Source organism: Cibotium barometz, chromosome 7 (genome assembly GCF_041138505.1).
Source record: "Cibotium barometz isolate CiBa-2024 chromosome 7, ASM4113850v1, whole genome shotgun sequence".
Taxonomy (NCBI): domain Eukaryota; kingdom Viridiplantae; phylum Streptophyta; class Polypodiopsida; order Cyatheales; family Cibotiaceae; genus Cibotium; species Cibotium barometz.
In genome coordinates, this window is record NC_141052.1 from 42,012,612 (window position 1) to 42,029,164 (window position 16,553).

The 16,553-nt window shown below is 43.5% G+C and overlaps 1 protein-coding gene across 2 annotated transcripts; it reads right to left on the bottom strand.

Moving 5' to 3' along the window:
• Positions 1-853: 853 nt before the first annotated feature.
• On the bottom strand, positions 854-12,833 carry LOC147637030 (uncharacterized). 2 transcript variants are annotated; one of them, XM_086800643.1, is made up of 6 exons: positions 12,448-12,833; positions 11,178-11,936; positions 9,940-10,163; positions 1,727-1,873; positions 1,322-1,546; positions 854-1,203 (listed from the first exon to the last, which is right to left on the bottom strand). In XM_086800643.1, the coding sequence occupies exons 1-6, from the start codon at positions 12,715-12,717 to the stop codon at positions 963-965; spliced, it is 1,866 nt and encodes a 621-aa protein (XP_086656769.1). In that variant the 5' UTR covers positions 12,718-12,833; the 3' UTR covers positions 854-962. The 2 variants fall into 2 exon arrangements, with proteins under 2 accessions (XP_086656769.1, XP_086656771.1); XM_086800645.1 differs by having other exon boundaries at positions 11,178-11,974; positions 12,448-12,583.
• Between the last annotated feature and the right edge of the window lie 3,720 nt (positions 12,834-16,553).

A 16,553-nucleotide genomic window follows, 5' to 3' on the forward strand; every position in this document is an offset into this window, starting at 1 on the left:
TTACATCAACGTCACCACAATAGCCGGTACGAGAGATGATCATTGATCAACGTGCCCATCGTAAGGATTCTTTTTATTATTGCCATGCAAGCCATTCTCACCATCACCATGACCACAAAAGTTCAAGCTGGTGTATACATCAATACCTTCCATGATAATGAATACAGATAGTTTCATTAAGTGATATCTTTAAGCCTTCACAAATTACCTCTAAACGATGCATAAACTGAACCTTCTTAAGTAGTGCTCTTCTCCATACCCATAAGTGCTACAGCTGGCATTACTTTTGCTAAATTAGTAGGAAAAGTCATAAGCAAGTTTGATTCACGTGTACTTATTAGCCTCACTCGAGTATGGAGTCTCCTGTGACAATGGCTTGCATAGAAGGTCCAAGTAATTTTTTGTTTAAGATGTATCAGCATACTCCTTTATATTTAGATATGGGCATCCAGAGGGTGTAGGCAGGCAGGGTTCCACAAATCCCTCCCACCACCCCAAAAAAAAAAAAAAACATCATTGCCATTGTGCCAGCTAATGAAATGTGGGGACATTCCATCTCATCTCATGCTAAGATGCAGAGTGAAAAAACTTCCATCCTAATCAAACGGCAGGTGATTTTTTGGGCTAGAATTTTGCTGTTTTTTTTTTTAATGGATAGGTTCTCGAGGACAAAAAGTCATCTGACTGAACTAGGAATTAGAACCTCACCACCTTTCCTCAAATGGGTTCCTCTAAATTGATTTGTGGTGGGAAGAATATGATTCTGCAAAAGGTACATAAGATTTTAACTGGAGGTACCCTCTTGACAACACCTACACTAAACTTCACGGAACTTGTCCCAAAACCATACACGTAAAGGCACAAATTGGATTTAATCAACCAAAAAGACAACAGTTTACACAACCTGAACTAATTCGGTACATTCACACGAATCAAATGAGAAAAGATTTCCTAGGATTTGCTCATTGCCTCAAACTCTTCTCCAAAGATAAATTTTCAGCAACTAGAGCATCAATATCAGCTTGGACTTTTTTCAAATCCACAGGCCGTTTTTCTAAGGTCTCCAGTGTTGCTTCTAGCTCAGTGATCTCCCTTCGAACTTTATCAATTGAGAAAACCTTATCATAACAATCAGAAAAGTTCTCATGAATGCTAGTTAACAATCTATAAGCTTGGCGACCAACAGGATCCTTCTTGGCATCCCTGCATAATTCAACGATTTCCCAGAATCAGCATGGCAAGTTTGGCATAAACATTGATGAAATTTTATAAAAAAAAACTAGTCTAGAAAGGCCACATCTGAGAACCACAACCCCATTACCTAAATACAAGTTCATCAACAAGAGCATGCGTGCGCTTGAGGCGCCCCTGATTGGCATTGCTCTCACGTTGCAGATCACGCATCTCACCAATAATGCGAGAAATATCAGTATCTTGTTTCTTGCTGTTCTTAATTAACTCCGTGATGCGCCTGATGTAGGTGTTTCTTGAAGGTCCCTTTATAGTATTCTCCAGCTCCATAGAGAGCAAAGCAAGCTGTTCTTCTCTGTTTTGGCAGAAAGATGTAAAACCCATCAAGTTCATGAAGGACTTGTACATCATTCACACAACTACTATAGATCAAAAGAGACTAAGATTGATAGAGATCCGGCATTTTCTGGGAGGTTCCCAAGCTTTCATAGGAATGTCCGGTTCTTCAATTTAGACAGGAGGGCTAGTAGCAAACCTTTGCTTTAATTTGATGGTCGTGTCCTTGATTTGCTGTCGTGTTTCTTTTACTTGTTTTAATTTTGTTTGTTGCTCTTCCTTCATAGTCAGAGCAGATGATTCCAGAAAACCTTTTTTACTCTCCAACTCCTTGTAGAGAGATTCCCTGTAGGAAAAATACATCATTAAGGTGATGCACAACCAAGAAACTCTAAAACACATGCATATTCTCAGCTCTACAAAAGCTGACCTTATCTTCCAGATATTCCGGTAAAACTGACCTATATTTAAAACATTCAGGAAAAAGATTTGAAGAACTGCCACTTCTCTTATAATTGACTTGGCAGGGTCTTGAAGTCTGACCTGCTGATCAAGTGGAGCATCCTTGACCACACTGTTCATCAACTTTGGAACAAGTATAGATCACTGTGCAGTGGACTACCCATGAATGAACAATAGTATTTTAAAGGTTGAATAAGATTCTTTAACCCTTCACCCTTTGGGGGTGCACGGCCAACGAGCCTAAAAGCATGCATTTCAGGCTGCACACCTACATTTGGCATCCCTTGGCCACCTATGACACACCTACGAGTATGCAAGGCACAACCGAACAACAGATAGCAACCAATAGGAAAAGTTGGACAGCACAAAGGACACGTGGCACATGGATAGCCAAATCGTCATATTCATATGCTTTCCACTACACACTCACTACTATCTCTGGAAAACCCTAACACATAGGCACAAATTTCTTTTCTTTTCTGGCACCCATGTGCATTTGGGTTTGAAAAAAGTGAATATTCGGGTTCTCTGCCTGCCCCACCAAACCCTTACCTCATCGTGCAAGGCTGAAATCCCTCACCCGGTCTTTGATTACTAGATATTTGTCATGGATTCATTCACAGATTTGCTTCTCAACATGAAGGCATCCATGGATGCGTAGGCGGCTAAAATGGAGGCTATACCTGCCCATCTCGACGGGATGGAGTAGGCACCTCAAGCACCTAGTATTCCGGATCTGGAATCTACAAGAGCCCATGCTTCAGAGCAAGTGTTGGACGATTCTGAGAATGTTGTTCTTAGCACTAGGGCTAGGGTTGCACAGTACAGAGCCTAAGGGGGGTGGAAGGTGTCCATGGTGATTGTGTGTGGAGAGAGAGAGAGAGAGAGAGAGAGAGAACAAAGATCAATGGAGAGAGTAACTCCACGACTCAATGATGGATAGATCGATTGATTTGATAGCACCAAGTACAATGCTTTTATAGGCATAAGCCTTATCTTTACCTTGGGTAGCCTAAGATGCTTGCACAAAAGCAAGCATCCAGAGAAGACCACGTGGAGGTAAAAAAATAGATGGGCATGATAATAAAAAAATCTTTGTAAAAATAGACGTAGATATCAAGAGAAGACACGCTGTCGCAAGCTAAAAACAGCCCAAGGTAACCAGTTTCGAGTTCTCTCACAATATATTGTGTGAGAACTCTGTAGAGTCAGCACAAACGCAAGTAAAAACAGCCAAAGGTAACCAGTTTTGAGTTCTCTGTCAACATTGTGTGTGAGAACTCTGTAGAGTCAGCACAAACACTGTTGCCAGGTCGCCCGGATACAACAACGTATCCACTGCCACACGATCTCAATTGCTGCCTACCTGCTAAGGACAAGGTGGAATTCTCCTTCGACAAATTCTCTCTTATGGATTGGTTAATTAAGCAGCAGGCTCTGTGTGTGTGTGTGTGTGTGTGTGTGTGTGTGTGAGAGAGAGAGTTTTGGAGGAGATAAGTTGATATGCCGAGATGGAGGAGAGCAGAGATGAACACGAAATTATATTGACGACAAGATAAGGAGAGGAGTGCAAGTCCTCGAGGGTTGTGCCAGTTCATAGCCCCACCTTTTCAAATATCTGTTTAATTACTAATCATGATTTACTAAGTACAAATACATTAATATCTTAACACACACACACACTCTCTTGGCACTGCTGGTACCTCTACTATCATGAGCGTATCCTGGGCAGCCTTATAGGTACCCCGGATTTTCTCTGCTGTAATGGAACTGGGATAACCAGATCGATGGCAACACCAGCCCCCCTTCTTCACCATCAATGGTAGCACAATGTACAATGCTATGTTGCTAATCATAACCAAGCCAACTTGCTACCATTTTTGGTTTGACTAACTGCACATCCGACACATCCTCCTCTCACATCGTCAACCAAAGTCTCAAAGTCATGTACCAGTCCATTGTCACAGCTTTCACTACTGCCGACATGTTCATTGGAGGCGCCTACAGGTAGTTGTATAGCACGATCTCCACCAATCCTTGCATTAGTTGTTTTTCAATTAAAAAAAAGGGCTTACTTACTGTCTATTTTGGACGTTTGCAATTTTGCGATGTAGAATAAATACCCAAAAATATCAGATAAATAAGCTGAATAAAAGGGGTTAAAAAGGGATCAAACCAAACTGGAGATGATCATTCCAACACCTCCTCTCAGCTCAAACACGGTGGTCCGACTCCCATATGGGTAAGGAGCCGATCGATAGTATCTGGAGGAAGAGGTTTGGTGAAGAGATCAGCTAGGACAATACTCCAGAGAAATGATGCCATCAGCGACCATCTCACGAACAAAGTGAAAATGAACCTCAATGTGCTTGGTCTTGCCATGAAAAGATGAAGTACGTGTCAATGCCAAGGCACTTTGGGTGTCTATAAGAATGCGAATGGGAGAGTCCGAAAGGACATCAAGATGAAAGAAAGTGAAGAAAATATAAAACACAGATGTAGGCCCAGGTACAAGACCTGTAAATGCTGGAAACTGATGTTTATTGCTGAAATCTGAGCACGAGGGAAGCTCATAGGTGCTGTACAATGGTGAGAAGCAGTAGCCATTACTAATGACCTCAACTGAATGCTGAAAAATGAGATGAATTGAGGGAAAGGGAGCCAGCCCTTATATACTCCCTCAGGATGCTGGTCGGCCAGCTGTAGCAGGCCAATAGCATGGCAGTAGCATAAAATGCTACATAAAATGCCTAAAAATACTTGAGGACACTCATAGCATAGGAGATGTTTGGACGGGTGTTGGCAAGGTAAAGCAATGAGCCAACAATCTGCCGGTACTCTGTGGAATCCACCAAGGGTGTATCATCCTCCTTGGCATTGGGATCCATGGAACAAGAGAGAGGTGTACAATCTGACAACCCATAGAGTGTGAGCAGCTTCCTCACATACTTCTGCTGAGAAATGAAGATACAGTCATCTTTCTGCCAAACCTCCAGTCCAAGAAAATAATGTAGAAGGCCAAGATCAGTCATCTCAAATGTCTCTGAAAGCTTGGACGGAACCTGTGTGACCAACCCAATATCTAAGCCAGAAAGAATGAGGTCATCAACATACAAAACAATGACACAGTTTACACTCACTTATAAATTAGTGCAACTCCTAAGGATAGGTTTATGACCAATACTTACCACCTGTCACATGCCATATAACCATGTTAGCAGACAGTTTCACACGCACGGTTCACGGGCGGGCATCCCCTTACCCAAACTACACATTGGTCAAGCAAGCATGAAAACCGATTTCACTTTGATGAAGGATCCTTATGCTACCAAAGAGGATTTCAAAGATGTTTTGGAACAGATTGCAGAATAGAAATTTGGTGACTTTTTATGTCATCAAGAAGAATTTTCTTATGTAGTGGAAGAGTGCCATGCTTCTCCATACATGGGGCATAGAGACACCTTGACTACACTTCAAGCTTTGGAGAGCTATTTTTATTGGCCTAGTATGAGAAAGACATTGAGCTTTATGATTTAAGAATGTTTGTTTTGTCAGAATGTCAAGTTTGATCAACAAACACCAGTAGAATTATTGCACCCATTGAATGATCGATGGAAGAATATTGCTATGGATTTTATCTTTGGATTGCAAAGTCAGGGAATGATGGTATATGGACCTTTCTAGGATACCAAGAAGATCAACCATGTACGTCATCGGTTGGACCTTTCAGATCATTGGAGGATATATAATGTTTTCCATGACAGTCTTGAAACCATATACAAGAGGAAGTTGTTTTGAAGAATCCACCAAGGGTGGAAGAGCCAGAACAGATTGTGTTTCATTCTGTGAGAAAAGGAGGAAAGACAGTGGTTAGAAAGTTCCTCTTGGAATTCAAGACTTACTCGTTGTTGGACGTGAAATGGATGCCAAAGGAGTACTTCTAGGACTATCCAAATATACTTCGAGCTTATGAGCATTGAGGAAGTGGTTGGTCGAGATGTATTTGAAGTACAGATATGGACGTCTTGCAATCAAGACACATTCAAGAGGGAGGGATCATACTGTCAAAAGTGCGCAGCGGAAAGCGTGAGACATAGGCACAGAGAGAAGGAAAACAAATCTGCATAATGATGAAGAAGCAATGATACAATCAGCCCTGTGCAAGGGGTGGTCCCCGTATGTGTGGGCATGATGAACTACTCCCCTAAGGGAGGACCCGGGCCTGGAAGCCCCTGTCAGAGTGAGTACAAATGAGGAGGAGGCAAGCCTTATATAGCCCCAAGATGAGCTGGCCGACTTGCTCCAGAAAAGTCTCACGACTGGACAAAAAATAAACATGTGATGATGGGTGGCCAACCCTACAACCAAGGGCCTAAACATGAGGAAAAAATAAGGTGCTGCTCGGGATAAATTGCCCGGGATAAATCTGGGCACCCCTGATACACAACTTGGGCACACTACCAGGAGATGAATAATGCTAACACCCCCTCTCAGATCCTGGGAGTGAAACCGGTCCAAGGAGCTGGAAAAGGAAACCTCCAAAGCAAGTCGCAAAGTCGATCAGCTCCTGCCTCTGCCACTTGCTCTTTGGTGTTAACTATGGCACTGAGCTCAAGAAAGCTCTCCTGCCAAAACCTGACACCCCTAGCTGGCAAGCTCCCAACCAACTAGTCACGTGTCCATGTGGAACCAACCATCCACAACTCATCATCCCAAAGCACAATCTGATGTCAATCATCTACTCCAAACTACTGCTCCACTGGTACCTACTTGCACCCAATGAACCTGTACAACTACCATGCATCCTGTACCCATCCTGCAACTGAGCAAGTACCTGTGAACCTCGACAACAGCTCTCATCACCAAGTGACCTAGCCTGCCTTTGCATGAATGCCGATATCATCCTGTACACCAAGCTCCCAAATCAATGCTTATCGTAGGGATGAAGACTCCTGTGCCTGTAGCCTGTAATCCAGAAGGCCATCTGCCTAGGGAATAGGAGTGGCTCACTGCCAAGTAACCACATCCCCCTCTCAAGGTGAACACCCTGAGAACCTAAAGGAAACACCTGCACACCAGCAAAACTATGCTGAATTGGCACAAACTCATAGACCCCCTCTGTTGTCGAGAAAGGACTAACTGTCTTCCACACACACCTCGAGGATGAGAATCCAAGTGTGCACCCATGAGTCTGAAAACTTTGTCAAAGCAAAGATTGGCCGAGCATGGGCTCAAGGCCATGTGGGAAAGCACCATTCCTGAAAAAGAACACCTGCCTCCACTGCCTCCAAGAACGCAGATGAGATAATGCAAAAAAACGCTGCTGTAAACAGCTGGCAGCACGTGTACCAAGAAGAAGAGAGGGAAGAGGAAAACACAGCTACTTCAGCACCTCCTCTGGCTGCCCCAGATCTGCAGAAAACATATCCATAGGTGTATCCCTTGCTTGCTACCCCAGATCTGCAGAAAACGCAGCCAGGGTGTCTCCCCTGCTTGCTGCCCCGTATCTGCAGAAAACGCAGCCTGCTTGTTGCCCCAACTCTGCAGAAAACGCAGCCAAAGGTATCTCTTCCTGATACACAACTTGGGCACACTACCAGGAGATGAATAATGCTAACACATACCTCTAGCCCTCTTCATTGTATATATATTGGACTGGAATTGATCATTATTCTGCTTATAATGGTTATTTGGACATGCTCTAGTTCGGGTGGCAACGATGCCCAAGGAGCAAGATTTGTATATGGATGGTGACGATGCCAGAACGAGATTTGTATATGGGAGGCAACAATGCCAGATGGCCCATTGGACGGCAACGATGCCAGATATATTGGACTTCGCAGTCAGGTGGTCATTGCAACCAGATGACCCAGATGACTTTATTGGATTTCACAGTCGGGCGGTCATTGCGATCAGATGGCCCAGATGACTGTATTGGATTTCGCAGTCGAGCGGTCATTGCGACCAGATGGCCCAGATACGAAAAGGATACAAATCTGGCAAGCCATACGCTGCCCTTGAAAAGGTAGCAATACCTAGTCTAACCCTAGTTTATGACCTAACATCCAAAATGGTGAGAGATGCCTAACAATGAGCTATGCGCCTCTTATTTATAGGCCTTTGAAGGCCAAGTGGACTGGCCGACATGCTATCGGCCAAGTCCCTGGACAAGGAAAATCCTTCCTGTTGTAGCCGACACCGTGACAAGCCTCTATTCTACTGGCCGACAAGAACTTGGTCCATTCCACCACCTTCCCTGCCAATAAAAGCTACAGAAGCTCCTAAATTTGGTCCTGAATCTTGTCTTTATCTGAAGCCCTTCGGGGATTAGCATATACATGTCATGCACATGACAGCTAGGTGTGGAAAACTTGGCCATTAAACCTGTCTATGAACATGTGAGGACTCATAGTTGCAAAGAAGATAAAAAGACTTTTTTAAAGGGTTTTCAAAAATTAAGGCTTTCTAAGATTAGGATTTCCAAACATGGGGATTTTCAAAAATGATGATGTAGTAGGCTGTAGCAACCCTTTCATGCTTGATATATGCCCTCAATTTCAAGAAATGATAGGGGATTTAAGATTAACGCTCCAATTAAGTAGAATTTTCAAAAATTTAAAAAAACCTCAAATTGACCCGAGACAATATTTTGCAGAAGCACACGTTCTCCTGTGCTCTTTCTTTGTTCATTCAGGTGCTGAGGTGTATGTGAAGCAGGTCAAGCAGCTCATAGGCAGTAGCAAACAAAGAAGCTGCGGGTCAGTGAAGAGAATGGCGGCGACTTGTGGCAGCTCACGACGGCCAGGCGTTCAGCAGTGAGGCAGCAACATGGCGCTTGGTAGGGCTGAAGTGCGGGAGCTGCTGCACAATAGTACGACTGTACTTCAATACGAACAAGTACGGATCCGCTCAGTATGCATGTACGGATTGCTGGCAACTGTACGGGCAGGGTGCTAACACTCGAGACAGTATCAACCTAGAGCTCTCATACCATGTTGGAAATTAAGTGGGGGGCCAAATCCCCCACTCAATTTCCAACAACTCACGTCTTATGCAGCTTGAGTGTTCAATAGATCTCAAGAATGTCAATATTGATATTTTCTTCACTATTTTTTGAAGATAATTGAAAGTTAATTTACTCAATTTTCAGATATATTTTACAATTTTCAAATTTTACGCATGCTTTCAAAAATGTTTTTCTTGAAGATTTGATTGATGGATTACCTGTAGAGAAGTAGATTGCTACATATATCTAGTACCTAGTAGTGCACCCTCATAGACTTTAAAGTAGAACAAAAGGAAACGGAGAGGGAATTGGCTAAATAATTGAGAAAAGGTCAAAAACGGTATGTTAACTCTCCTTTGACCTCAAATTTTACTAGTGACGAAGGATGATTGTATGCATTTACCATGTTTTACTAACATGAAGTACATACAATGCTGAATAGAGATACTCTATGGTAGCACCGCTCCTAAGCTTTCAATGACTCAATGATGATTGGCTAATCAATGAATGAATGAGACTAAGGCCTATACTCCTATTTATAGTGTCTAATGTACGTGAGTTGGCTACCAACCCTACCAACCCTAATAATGTCCAACTAAGTGTGTTCACACAATAACCCAATAATTCTGTCCACAATGGGCTGCTCATTAGGTGCCTGAAAAATATTACAACGATATGGCAAATAGCCCTTACAAACACACAAATTCAGCCACGTACTCGACCTCTGAGTTACCCAATAGGTAGAAGCATGTCCATGTCACACTCGGGAGATCCAAGAGCATGCACGTGACATGATGTGTGAAAGCAAATAAATTTACTGCTATCTTCAAGGATAAGGTAAGAATCCCTCCAAAAAAAAAAAGCTGCATTTAAAAGACAAAAAGAAAACATGCACTTCAATGCAAGAAAAACATGGCAGGATATCAAGGATGCAAATCACTAACCACTCAATCTTTAACCCAGCAAGCCGTTGTCGGCTCTCCTCAATGGAAGTCATTACTTTCTGCATTTTGAAGCCCTCAGTCTGGGAAGGATCAACAGCCATTTCTGCGGCAGCCTTAAGCATATAATAATTTCTCTTCAAAACCTCCAACTGCTTAGATGCAGCTTCAAACTCCACCTCCAATTCGTTGATGCTTTGATCCAAATCCACAGCTTCCCTGGTTAACTGTAATAAGGTGCCACAGAAAAAATCAACCTCTAAACTGCAAGCCATGGACTTAAGTAAAATGCACAATAAATAAGCTTGCTTGAATGGCATTGCAACCCTCGTGCATGACATAACCTATACCAAAAATGACTAATCAGGGTAGAAAATTTGATAATGCCTCAATCCTGAAAGGTTTTCTGCTAGTACACTTAAATGACTAATCAGGGTAGAAAATTTGATAATGCCTCAATCCTGAAAGGTTTTCTGCTAGTACACTTTTACCTTCAAACCACATTTCAATTTCTTCACAACTGCCCGTATATACATTTTTTTAAGCACATACTCCAGCCAGCTCTGATGGCAAACTCCTATACAGCTTTAATAGAGGCAACTCGAAATTAACCCTCTGAAGTGTCAGTGGTGTGCTTATGGTCATTTCCTGTCATGGCTCATCTCATGAATGCCTTGAATCATTAATGTGTCAAGACTGCAGCAGAATTCTGGGAATCCAATAGCCTGTTTCTTCTCTGCTGTTGCAAACTACCTACTGAATGTCTGCAGTAACTGCAACTGTTCACCTTCTCACTTTTCATGCCTGCCAATCCCTTTAAAAACTACTGCTTACTCGGCTTCCCTCTGTTGCTTTCAATCATCTTAAGCACAGTCCAAAATTCTTCCTACCTGTCTCCCCCTAGTGCCCATCCCTAAAGGAGGCCCGCAAACTGGCTCACAGAACCAAGACACAAGCAAACTATCCTAACCCAACATCCTTAAACATGTTTGATAAATAAAAATTCTATCACATGCAGTAGATGCATGTAATAAAAACCCTGAAGATAATCATCTCTTTGCAATTAAACAGCTCAGAACATTGGAGTTGCTTGCATTCAAGTCCATTTGTCTCCTGATTGTCTACAAGATGTTTTAACATATCAAGTCTTTCTACTTTAAAGGATAGATGCTCTACAATACTATATACAAGCACATACAATAATTAAGGCCATTACACAGATTTGCAAAACCAATGCGTACCTTTGTGTTTTCAATGGAAACACTGCTGAGTCTTTCCTCAAGCCTGCTCATTTCCCTTTGTCTAAGATCTGCTTGTGCATCAGAAAAATTGACGTTTGATTGCTGCTGCTGTACATTTCTTTCACCCTCTTCTTGCATGATTCTCTCCCGCAGAAGCATCATATCCTTTTCCTTGCTAAACATTGCTACACGTGACAAAAAGCTGCTTTCAGCAGCATCATAAGCTATGTTATCTGCGTCTTGAAGAGAACCTTTTCCCACTACTCTTACATCCCCCATCTCCCCTGTTGCAAGATTTTGCGCTTCCCTAGCAAGATCAGTGAACTGACCATCCAGCAATGTAGCTGACATCAAGGCATTTTTGGAATTAAGCTCCAAAACTGAAGGTATTAAACAAGACTTTGGTTTGGCCTGCAAAGTTATCAATGCAGGAGTCTTCCTCCCTGGTGCAGAGTTAGAACTGGCAAGACGCATAGGGCAAGTCCTGAATGGAACTTTTGCGGTAAAAAGTGAACCACCAACATTCTCCATTCCTACATCCCCGGTCATTCCACTGTTGATGTTCTCATTGGCCTCTTCTAGCCAATGAGAGAGTGCCTCTCTTGCTGTCACGAGTGTTTTTGAAGCATTGATGCCTTCGTTAGCGAATTTGCCACCACGTCCCTTTCTGCCACCACGGCCACCAGCAGAAGATTTGGAGAGGTTGTCAAGCAGAAAACGAAGCAGTTTGTGCGTGTCCTCCTCAGAAGGGTAGAGAAACTGCAGGCCCAGCACCATGTGTCATCACCAATACAGACCTGCATATCCACTCCTCCTAATTCAATACCTAATGAAAGCACAAGTCTAGATAGGAGATCAGAGCTTCTATAAGATCGTGGAGCTCAAAAAACTTGCTATTCATATACAGAGGCTGCATTGCAAGGAAACAGAAGATTAAAGGATATGGAACCAAAGCAAGTAATGGAAGCTTGATTAGAGCAAAAGAAAGCATGTAGTAAAAGCTATTGCAGGAAAACAGGAGATTAAAGGAGACAGGTTGAAAGTGAACAGCCCTTTCAGAGATAATCATGCATTTGCACGGCCAGGAGGCTTGACTTCAAAGCAGATAAAGCAAGCTATTGCAGGACAACAGAAGATCAAAGCTGATGGATGCAGAGCAAGCAATCAAGCCACATACACACTTTGTATGAAAATCATGCAATAGCATAGCCAAGAGGAGGGGCAATCATGAAAAAACAGGCGAGGCGAGGAAATGTGTAAGGTTACTTACTTGATGGAAGCTGAGATCGCCTCTGTAGCCGAGATCTTTGATGGAGGAAGCAAGCTCGTTGCAGATGCGGAAGCGCTCGGACATGGAATGTGGAAAGGAAGAAGGAGAAGGGTAAGGCGGGGAAGCGGAGCCTCGGATGAGGGCGAGGGCGCTGGCGGATATGGCGACGAGCGAGGAGGGGGAGAGGTCCTGCACTGAGTCTGCGCCAGCGGGTAGGGAAACGCCTGCCTGCTCCAGAGCTTGTAGCACAATCTGGTGAGCATCATCCATGGCTTCTCTAGCAGGCGCTGTGGCACAGCACAGAAACAAACGCTAGGCTATGCAGACAATGGCCTGCTCTTTTCGTCCATGGATCCCTCTCTGCATATTATTATTATTATTATATATACACAAAGTCCGCTCATCAATAAGGTGTATATATGTATACACATACATGAAAGAAGTTTTTATTTAATGCGAAGAAATTGTTATATTAGTATCAAAAAAGATACTAATCCAAAGGTTAAACCTTCAGCTTAACAAGCTTCCTAAAGATTGTCTTGGGAGCTTCCTTCCTAATGGAAACACCAGTGTTACTAGCCAGCTTACATGCTTGCAGGATGATCCCTTCGACTTGTTCTGCATTGAGAGAAGGGGGCTGTACTCATACCATAGTGTGCTACCAGATTTCTACATCTCCAAATCTCAGATATAATAAAGGATCTAATTGAATGCCAAAAACTATACATAGTTGGGTTCATTCTTCCTTTGTAGCCAATTAGATCTTGTCTCCAATTGATATGGTCAAGCACACCACAATCTCTCAACATGTTGCTTGCCTACCTCCAGATGGGGTGGACATCCACACATTCCCACAGTGCATGATACATTGATTCCTTTTTACATCTACACATAGGGCACCATGGAGTGCCATCCCCCCATTTTGTTGTAGCCTCTCTGACTGGGAGTTTCAGATGAAGGACTCTCCAAAGCATCAGATCCAACCTAGTGGAACCTGAAGATTTCCATGTCTTGGTAGTTCTCTTCCTACAATATTGTGGGGAAAGGTGAAATCCTTGTTTGTTCCAGCTCGTTGCTAGTTTCTCAATCCACTTATCAGATCTGATAGTGTTTTTGATCTTCTTATCAAGCCTTAAATCCTTTACTTCCCATTCCCTGATGCATTGTTCCTCCAGAGAGATAGAGCTTGCAATGGGCCAGGAGATTCTGATTCTGTTAATTATATACTCTATGAATAATTGCTCCTCTCTGCTCAGCTTTTGCTTGAGATCAGCTGGCTATAGGCATATGCTCACTTGTGGTAGTGCTATGTGTGAACAAGGCTTAACCAAGGGCACTTTTTCCCATGTGGTTTTTCCCCTTGGATATCAAGTGTGAAAGGACACTCTACATATAATATTTTGTACTTCTATATTATATGGATGTGACACACATGCAAGGGTTGACTTGCATTTTGTGGCTACCACACTTTTGGCTCTCTCTCTCTCTCTCATTTCTGTGTGAGCTTCTTCTTCCTGCACCTAACGCTAATGTGCAAGTTTCTGTGTGTGTGACTATGTGAGTCCAACACCAACAATTGGTATCAGAGCTGGGGGCTGTGGAGTTCTGTCCCTCAAATCTACAACAAACTGTGAGTTTCCGTCCGACAACTGTGAAATTCCGTCGCCAAAAACAGTCCGTCCGCTCGCTGTGGTTTTTCCATCGGCTGCTTGTTTCCGTCCGCGCTGTTCCGGCCGTTTGGACCGCCCATAGCCGGCGGCATTAGTGGGGAGAGCAGGGCCGCCACTCAGCCCATGGGCGGCACCTCCCGTTTCAGACGCCTCAGCCGACCATGATACTTCACAGCCAACCGCCCGTCAGCGTCCCCGCCTTTCCGTCCGATTCAGCCTCACGTTTCCGTCGGCGCGCTCGCGTTTTTCGTCCGACGCACGGTGGGCGCCTGCACGTGTTATGCTGACACCCCCGTCGGCCTGCTCCGGCCGTTTGCACACTGCCGGCATCTACCTGACGGTCGTCCAGTCCACGCACTCCAGCGTGTACCTGCCAGTCTGACATCTGTGCCAGAGTGCGCGCCTCCGACCATGTTCAGTTCCGTGCACCATTCAGCCTGCACGCCACACCACCGCCATCTGTACCTCTTGCCACACATCTGACCCTGCCCGCCGGCATCAGCGCACCTCTGACCCTGCAAGCCATCAACCCGCCTGCAAATTTGCCCCGTTGCCAGAGGTACTCTAATTTTTGGAATTTAAGAAGACAAAAAAAAAATAAAGAATTTGCAACCATTTCAGGGCAAGTCAGGTTCAAAAATTTCTTGGGGTTTGCCAAAATTCCCCTTTGCCAGAAAAATTGCAGGTGGTGCCATTCATGTTGTTTAGGTTGGAATTTGGGGGTTTTCCAAATTGAGGTCAAAATTAGCCAATTGAGCTGCTTTCAGTTGTAGAAATTTGGGGCTTTTGCAAAAAATTGGCCAATTAACTGCACATTGAAGTGATTGGAGTGCATAAAAATTGGGGCTTTTCATATTGGAGCATGTAACTCTAGGGATACACATGCCATTTCATTCATAGCCCTTTCAGTGAAAGGGACTATTATTCTGCACATTCGCTCTTGCTGAAGACATGGAAGCTTGCATGGGACACATTGGAAGCAATGTATCAAGTATGCAAGAGTTGCATACTTGAAGAGGCAAATGGATCTTCTTTCTATGGATGAGGGTGACTCCATGGCAAATCATCTCACCAAAGTGAAAGATTTGCAGGAACAATTGCTCAACATTGATGAGGTTATCCCATACAGATAGCTGGTCACCAACACTCTTCATTCTTTACCACCTTCCTACTTGGGTTTTCACACCTCTCTATGAGAGGAGGTGGTGATCCCGTCACTTTTGAAGAGCTGGTGGGTTTACTCTTGCAGGAAGAGCAAACAAGAGCAAACTTATCGAGCATTCGTGGTGGAGACAAGGCATTTACAGCCAAGGATAAGGGTAAAGCAAAGAGCTTTAGGCATCGGGGACAACAGTCTAGCAAGGCTGGTCATGGGCAGCCCTCTTCTAGTGGTGAAAAGTCTGACAAAGGGGATACAAACAACAAGCCCAAAAGAAGGGCAAATGTCACTACTGCCATAAGCCTGGACACTACATCAGTGAATGTAGAAAGCAGATTACAAAAGAGAAAAGGAAAGAAGCAGGCAATGCAGTAGCAGACTCTTCTGATGACAAAGCACAGCAATCAGCTAATGTAATTTAAGAAGAGTACACTTTTTTGGTCACATGTACTAGTGACACACCAAGTGCTTCAAACAATGATATGTCTTGCATTACATCTGACACACAGGATATATCATGGTATTTTGATAGTGGTGCTTCGAACCACATCACTTCATGCAAAGATGTATTTCAGCACTTGCTTTATGCTTCCAATGGCCGCACTGCATCATGTGCATATCATACCACATATCCAGTAAAGGGAATTGGCAATGTCATACTTATTGCAGCCAATGGTGCCAATATATGTATGAAAAATGTATTGTATGTTCCAGGGATAAAGAAAAATCTACTCTCCGTCTCAGCCATAAACAACCAAGGTTTAAAGGTTGAATTTGAAGATGGGAAGTGTTTGGTAAAAGACCCATCAAAGGGTTATAAAATAGTCACTTCTGGAACACGATACAAAGGCTTGTATAAGCTGGACAGCTATGACAAGCGTACTTATGATGCAAATACCGTGGCTGCCCACACTCCTGCTCTGCATGATGCAGAGCTATGGCATGCTCGTTTTGGGCATGTAAATTTTCAGAGTTTGATGCTTTTGCAGAAGCATCATATGGTTGATAATATGCCGCCTCTTGAGTCTCCAACAAGACATGTATGTGAGGGGTGTATTTTGGGAAAGATGCAACGTAAACCATTCCCCAAAGATGGAGATGTTAGAGCTGAAAGTAAATTACAGCTCATACATAGTGATGTATGTGGTCCAATGCGGACACCATCCATAGGGGGGCATCTTTACTTCGTCACATTCATTGATGACTACTCCAGGTTTGCTTGGGTTTACCCTTTGAAAGCGAAAGCAGAGGTGTTTACATGCTTTCGACACTTTGTA

Bases quoted from the DNA above. Each gene is read 5' to 3' on its own strand.
- LOC147637030 (XM_086800643.1), bottom strand. From the start codon at position 12,717: ATGGATGATGCTCACCAGATTGTGCTACAAGCTCTGGAGCAGGCAGGC. The intron at 10,164-11,177 runs GTACGCATTGGT...ACCTTATTACAG, and splicing joins TTTCCATTGAAAACACAAAG to TTAACCAGGGAAGCTGTGGA. The intron at 1,874-9,939 runs GTTAGTGATTTG...TTTTTCCTACAG, and splicing joins GCTGGGTTAAAGATTGAGTG to GGAATCTCTCTACAAGGAGT.